General features: G+C 30.9%; 1 protein-coding gene across 1 annotated transcript; it reads right to left on the bottom strand.

Moving 5' to 3' along the window:
• Positions 1-4,985: 4,985 nt before the first annotated feature.
• LOC118043745 (pectinesterase PPME1-like) lies at positions 4,986-7,241 on the bottom strand. The gene is made up of 4 exons (XM_035051810.2): positions 6,752-7,241; positions 6,433-6,639; positions 5,588-5,832; positions 4,986-5,196 (listed from the first exon to the last, which is right to left on the bottom strand). Exons 1-4 carry the CDS (start codon positions 7,238-7,240, stop codon positions 5,040-5,042), a joined length of 1,098 nt encoding a protein of 365 aa, XP_034907701.1. The 5' UTR covers position 7,241; the 3' UTR covers positions 4,986-5,039.
• Between the last annotated feature and the right edge of the window lie 753 nt (positions 7,242-7,994).

The following is a 7,994-nucleotide window of genomic DNA, read 5'->3' as shown; positions in this document are numbered from 1 at the left end:
TGTTTTAAATCATTACGCACATCATCAATTTCATTTTCAAATGTGGTTTACCCCCTTAGAGTGTTAAGATTCGATGTTATAAAACTTTTGGTGGGAAGGAAATCAGTCTCTTCCCCTATTGCAACTAACATTTTCTATTTTGTCAATTCTCACCGAATCTGCCAATAGGGGCGGCAATTCGACCTTTCCTCATATATTTGCCTGTATATGGAGCTCTAGAGCACCAAATCAAGCAAGATCATATTTGTTAAAAAGCTAACATCTCAGGCTACAATATCTATGTAGATGTTTCCCATATTTTATCATTATAAGGCCTGAATATCCCCCCATAATTGTAGTGATGAATATGTCTAGGATTTGTCAGGGATTCTTAAGTGAGTTTTCTACTATAACTGGTTCATGCATAAAAATACATGACACATCAGAATTCTTCTTCTTCCCCTCCATTTGGCTCTTGGCTAAGCTTAGTTTAAGGGGACTAAGGATTTCCTTTTTTTTTTTTTTCTAGTTGATTTTTTTCTTACCTCATTCACTCATTGTTCATATTCTACACATAAAGTGTTCATCAACCCAAATTTTAGAATTCCTTTCATTCCCCATTCCATCCTCACATGGTCAGCCGCTTAAGCTTTTGAGTCAATGATTTTTCTTTAATAATTTTATGTGTTTTTCATGTTCAGAACATCTTATGTTAGCTTAACTAACCTCATTCTATCAATTTCTACATTTCCCCTAAATTTTTCTTCAAGAACCCTAATTTATAAAATCTAAAATTGGTGCATAATTCCTACTTAATTATTAATTTGTTTTACACAATTAAGTCTAGTGTCCATACCTTGATAAATTTTAGAATTTTAACTCAATTTAATAGAATATTTTGGTTTCTCCTCTCATGCTTTCAGCCGACCCTTTCTCCCTCTTGTTCTTCAATTCCTGCACTTGTTTTTCTTATTAGAATCCTTGTTGTTGGTTTTCTCCTCTATTTAAGGGTCCTAGGTTTGTATAGTTCTAGGTGATTTGGTGTTTTCCCCTCTCTTTTGAAGAAGCAAAATCTGCACTCTCCCTACTTTCGTTAAAGTTTCCAACCGGCCATGAAAAAGAAATGAATGGAGTATTTCTTTTAGCGTATTCCCTTTAGGTAAAATGCTTCTCACTCATTCAATAATTCTGTCATAACCAGTATCACTCAACCTATGATCCGACCAGATGGTGAGCACATGTGCAATGACTGATAATTTACTGTGATTTGTGTAACCATCCTATAATTGCTCGTTGCAATCTTTTAAAAAATAAAAAAATTTGGTGGCTTCTGCATTAGGTTTTTCATCTACAATTGGTCATTGATTGGCATAACTCTGATTCATTCCCATTTCATCCATAACTATATTCTTATAAGGATTACTTTTGTCATTTTCAATTCCATCCATGGTGCCACTAGAAATTGTCTTCACCATCCTTTCTAGAATGTGCATACCAACATATGTCTTTCTCATCAACTTTATTTTTTTTTTAGAAGATACATCGTTACAATATCTAGATCGATAAAATTTTTTTCTTACATCTCTTGCATAAATATCTAATACCACATCCACTAATACTTCTTAGATTAGATAATGTGTAATTAATAAAACCTTGAACCCTATTACAGTAATCCATCCTCAGCTAGTGTAAATCTCGATACATCCATTAATGATAATCCATTACTTATATTAAACCTATTAAAATAATGATAACAACATGTATTAATTAACTACGTTAACTAAATAATTTTTCAAAAATATTGGTTTAACTCAATCATTTTCAATCAATTGTAATAGTTCTTATAATTCATTATCAATTATATATCTACATAAATTCAAATTTCTATATATTTACTTAAAATCACAACTAGACAATAAAATTAAGAAAAAAAAAAACAAACCAATTAAATAAGTCATTATTTATTTCATCACAAAACATTGAAGTCTAAAATTCAACAATTTACAAACAAATACAAATTTTATAAAATCTAAAATAAACTATAACATGTACAAATCTTAAATCAACACAACAAAATTGTATGAGAAAAAAATTATAAAACAAGTAAACACCCAAACTAAATACATATACTAAAAAATATGCAAAAAAATTAACGTTTAAAAATTATGTTCAAATTAAAAAAGGATAGATTTGGTTACTTATGGTGGAGAATCCTTAATAAAATTTAAATCAGAACACGAATGCTGATAAATCAAGTATTGTGGTGGTTGAGTTTGTTGTGGGAGGTTGAATTATGTTTGAGATTAAGGGGGTGGGAGGGGGGGGTGTTTGTTGTAGAAAAAAAATACATAAGGAAGATGGAGAAATGGGAGAGGAGGGTCGATCTCCATATTATAAATTAAAAATTGCTAATGACATTACAAACAAAATTATTCTGTCAGTAACTTTGTCGTTTATTCTGCCAGTAAAAAGTGCCACATCAATGTATGATTTGTCCTTTTGAATCCCACTGTAATATCGTTTGTAATTCCATCCGCATATGCTGAGGGAATATTTTTGTCGATATATTTATGGACAAACTTTACCATCAGTAAAGCCGCCGTTAAAAGTTACATGTCATCATATTTTTCTGACTTTTTTATTCATTCTTTTCCCACTGCAATTCCCTCGGTATATACCGACAAAATATTTTTGTTGGTGTGTACCAACAAATATAGCGATGGAATAGTTTGTGGGAAAAATTCACTGCAATCTACAGACGAAAAAATTCCATCGGTGTTTTTGTTTGTATTTGTCAAATTTTTGGTAGTGTAAAAACCTAAACATTGTGATTTGAAGATCAGTTGTTAGATGCTACTAAACAAGAGAAATGAACTCTTTGTTTGGTTGAAAAAGGAAATTCTCTTGCATGATATTTCCAACTTTGCCTTTACCACAAATAATTGGTAGCTTTGATCCAACTTGCATGGTTATACAAAAATTTAGTTTCATGGTTTTTTAAAGAGAAAATTGATTTTAAATAAAGAGTTTTCTAAGTATTAAGACAGACTCAATCCATATTTGGATACACAAAAAACAAAAAACAATAAATAGCTTCCTTGGATTTTGGTTTTTATATTTATTCAAAAGATTTAATTAAGCTATTAAACTTTTTAAATCTTATTTTCGCAAGAAACAATAAAAAAGAGTTGTTTATGAAACTATCACATTGTGCTAGTACACTTATGGTGGATGTTCAAAAAAAGAGTACCTAATGAAACAAGGACATTGTGATTCCACTGTGTGCATGTTTTATTGGTTATCCAAAAATATTTTTCAAATTATTTCAAGTGGATAATCAAGAATTTGTAGCAATTAAAATACTACACGATACCTATCGTATTGAACCTTTTAATAGTTTTAATGTTTAGAGATGAAAACAAAAAAAAATCTTGCTATTTTGGATTTTGTTAAAATTGCATTTATTTTAATATTATAATTGACTTTTTTATCCCTGTTTTTCCAACATACATTTTTTTTTTAAACAAAAAATTTATGAAAAACAAAACATTAAATTAAAGAGAGTGAAACAACACGTAAGAGAGAAATATAAATTAAAATAAATATAATAATTTGAGGCCCTTTATAAAACAACTGTGATATAAAAAGATAATGAGATGAGGGTATAGGAATAAAAAAAAAGTAAAAATAAACAAAGAAGAGGCTAGATCAAATACACAAAGAAAAAAAAAAAGAAATGTTTTAAAACATAAAGAAAAACGGGCTTACATCTCTCATGACTCATAATCTTTTAACTGCACAAAATGAGTGAAATACAACTCACAATGGAATTCCAAATATCATAAAGAGAAAGTTATCATCCAGTCCCTTTTCTCCATAAAGCACAAAACTCATGGTTTAAAAATACGCCATGAGACCTTGATAACAAAAGTTCACAATCTTCATTTTCTACTGCATATATATTTTTAAAGCATCTTTCTCTAGAATATTATTGTATTTTTTTTGCTCTAAAAAGATAGTTATTTAAGAATCGAAAAGTCTCACCTCCACCTTCACTAAAGGAGACCTTTTAGAGGTACTAGCTGCTAGCCATCTTGACTTATATAGCACCTAACACAAGTTATGAAACACTTTGGCTATGGAAAATGAATGAAATTGTTAGGACAAATTCATTAATTGATTATCCAACCCAGGAGCCTTATTTCAAGGACACTTGGATTTTTAGGACATCATTATTGATATTTGTTATTAGTTGTTGATTTGGACAAGTACAACTACAAGAAGCTGCTGGACTGCTAATGTTTGTGTTGGGAGAGGCCTGATTGTTGTTTTATTGTCTTATATTACATCTGGTTGTTGCTCTAAAAAAAGGAAACCTACTACATTATTTTCAGGTTTTTTTTACTTTGAAAATCTATTGTTGTTGGTGGGTTGATCGATATTGTTGTTGTTACTATTGCGTGTTTGGTGCTAGTTTGTTTTATTGCTGTAAAAATTAATGTTGTGTTATTTACTGTCAAAGGGATAAAGGCTGCAACATTTTTCTCTCTTAATTATTAACCTGAGATCTAATGCCAATTGCTGAAAACTAAACACAAGTATTTACAACATCCCAATCTTTATTGATTAATACACACTCTTATCAACACACTTATAATTTTAAATATTCTGGCCCTTATATTTATAGAAAGATTAGTCCTCTAACTATTGTAATCTAATGAGGTTTCTAATCAACTAATTCAAAGATTTATTTATTGTTTTTAAAGAATAAGGCATGTTGTTTAATGAGTTTATTGATTTGTCGAAACAATTTTCTCAACATTGCTGTTGTAGTCAATTTAGTCTCTAAGCCTGGCGTTCCTTTTTGTCGATTAATATATATGTATATATGGTATTTGTAAAAACAAGAAACAAAAAGGATATTTTTTGATTAATACATGTCGACGAGAGAATCCAATTTCCTTCATTTGGTTTCTCTCCAAATTGATTTATTTTTTTCACAAGATAGATGTTACTACTCTATATGCCTAAGGATAATGATATTTGATTAATATCCAAAATTAACTTGGAGGATGTAGCAGCCATTTGGAACCTTCAATGAAGCCAAGAGAAATGAAGGGTGCTACTTGACCAGGGGTTAGCTGCTTGCTTGCTTTAGCACGGGCTGCGGGGTTAGCTCCTACCCCGTTGCACTTGTATTCTCCAAATAAAGCAGTCCTGAAAGCAATGGCTCGGATATATATTAAGAAAACATTCAATCCCTAACTCTTAAAAAAATGTAAACTTAATTTCATCGAAATAATTAGAGGTCCATATCTTTCGTTCATTAAAAATAATAAACCAGCTTGAAATTAATTAAATTAAATATCATTAAATGAATATTTAGTTAATGTCTCGTGATAGAAAAGACAGTAACAATAAAGATAGAGATAACATGTTTAATTTTAAAATGATAAAAATTCAGTTTAATATTATTTTTTAAGCATTTATTTTATGTTTTTATCTTCAACTTTCTAACCAAACAAGATTATTTTTTTATATATTCCTTGAAACACTGAAGAAACACAATCTAAAATAATTATAAATAGAAGATGGATTAAATACTTACTGGTCTCGTTCAGGGTGCAAATTATTGGACCATCCCTCAGGATTGACAACACTACTCATGGTAGTGTATGAGAACACTACTCGTGGCCTTTGTTGCCATGCTCGTCCCAAATACGCCTTCTTGGTGCCAATGCCATCTACTTTACAATGCACGAACGAAAATCCAGTATTTTCCGCCTCGTTGTTTCTTGCTTGGGCAGTGATGAAATTCCCTTTTTCATCACCAATCACATGTAACTTTGTTCCCTGCATTTAATTCAATATTCAATATATTACACCACATTTATGCACATCAATTGCTTGATGATCCAGGTCACTAGTTAGAACGACCATTTAAAGGATTGATAAGTTGACACGGTCTATATATATATATATATATATATATATATATATATATATATATATATATATATATATATATTTTAAGAAATAATATTGTTTTTGACATTTTAAAAAAATCAGAATAATGTTTTTTTGTATAAAAATAAAATATTATTGACCATTTCACAAATTAATAAACCGAGTCACTCTGACTTGACCAGGTCAACTCTCCAGGCAATTCAAAAGCAAGTCAACTCTCCAGAAAAAAAATATATCTTTTTGACAATTTTATTTTTAAAACATCAAAACAATATCTTTTTGAATAAAAAAATATTTATCGGGTCAATAATTGACTCATCGAGTCATTCAAGTTTAACCGGGTCAACTCTCTATGCTATTCAAAAGCAAACTAAGGCGTCCCCGGCTGGCGGGTCGTGGTTTAATAACTATTATCCATGCATATTATGTAAGACAATCATTTTTTAAATAGAATTTGAGTTGGAGAGTTAATATTTTAAGGGTTACCAAATACAAGGACTTTCCACTTCCAAAAATGTAATCAACGGTGCCTTCAATATAACAATCCTTGAAGAGATGCCGTCCCTTGTCATCACACAATGTGTCTTGAAATCCAAGAAATCTGCAGTTATAGAAAGCAGACTTGTCGCCAGCAATCCTCAGAGCAACTGCTTGTTCTCCTTTCAATTGCCCCATTGGCATCGGCGCAGAGTTCTGTTCCAACAATTCCATAGAAAAGAAAAGGCAACATAAAATAACCTCAAAAGAGAGAAGAATTAGTGAAAAGAAATGGAAATTGATAATATTTTATGAAACATGAACACACCTTAAAAATGACATTAGCAGCTACAAAGTAATCAGCCTCAGCTTCCAAGGTAGCACTGTAAACAGTTCCATATTTTCTTGCCGTGCCATCAAATGACAAGGTTGGCATGTTACCAGGTGATCCCAAGAATGTAACAAAAGGTTTTCCACGTTCAATTTTGAGCTTTTCAATGTACTCTCCAGGTCCAATATGCACAATCACTCGTTGTTTATTCCCTGTTGGAATGCTGTTAATGGCTTCCTTCAAGGTTTTGAATTCTCCACTCCCATCTTTCCGAACCTTGATGGTTCTTGGTTTGGCTTCGGCCGCCATGAGGGCAGGGTCTATGGTGCCCTTACGCTCTGCCAGGGGCCTGACATTGTCTTGGAACCATTTGTTTAGGCTCGATGGATCGGCAGGTATCGGACTTTTATCATCGGAACTAACGGTGGTGGACACAAGAAGGATTGCTGTGATGGCACACTGAATAGCTGCAATGCAAGTACCCATCTTTTTCTTCTGTTTATTTTTTTTATTTTTTTTTTCTGGTGAAATATTTTCGTGGAATAAGACTGGAATTTATAGGCTGATCACTAGTAAGAGAGGCTTAAAATACTTGGGATTAAGAGAGCTCTTCGCATAATTCCCTCTATTTTAAATTGCTGGTTACCTCACAACCACTTGATATACATGTAGCAATACGATAGAATAGCATCTTCTCCTTCTTCTTTCCTTCCTTCTTTCCTTTTCGAACATAGCCAAAGATAGCTATTTCTCCGCTGGGCAAACTAGGATGGAACTACATTTTTGTATACTTCTGTTCATCATCTAGCGCCAAATTTAATTTATTTTGCTAGAATAATATTCTTTTCCGTACGATATTTTCTTGTTGCAAAATCATTATATAATACTAAATTTTAACATCATATTCTTTTCTTGTATTTTTTATTTTTATGTCTTGTTATATGGTTATATAAACTCTCCATGAGTTGTATGTAAAATATATATTAAATTGTCAAAAAATTGCATTTTTTTCTATTCTAAATTTCTACTCATACAATCATAACACGCCCTTTCAATATCTCAATACATCTAAAGATATATTATATAAGAAAAAAGATACAAAGGGGGGGTTACCTCCAGTAGTAAAATTATTGATTTTATATATATATATATATATATATACACAATAGCATTTTGTTTATATATATATATATATATATATATATAAACAAAATGCTATTGTGTATATATATATATATAT

The sequence above is a fragment of the Populus alba genome, chromosome 6, assembly GCF_005239225.2.
Source record: "Populus alba chromosome 6, ASM523922v2, whole genome shotgun sequence".
NCBI lineage: Eukaryota > Viridiplantae > Streptophyta > Magnoliopsida > Malpighiales > Salicaceae > Populus > Populus alba.
The sequence above is the reverse complement of the archived record's forward strand: the minus strand, read 5'-3'. Positions and strand labels throughout refer to the sequence as shown.

Coding starts and splice junctions, on each gene's coding strand:
- LOC118043745 (XM_035051810.2), bottom strand. CDS start 7,240: ATGGGTACTTGCATTGCAGCTATTCAGTGTGCCATCACAGCAATCCTT. Junction 6,640..6,751: donor CTGCTAATGTCATTTTTAAG/GTGTGTTCATGT, acceptor TTGTTGGAACAG/AACTCTGCGCCGATGCCAAT. Junction 5,833..6,432: donor GTGGAAAGTCCTTGTATTTG/GTAACCCTTAAA, acceptor AATTAAATGCAG/GGAACAAAGTTACATGTGAT.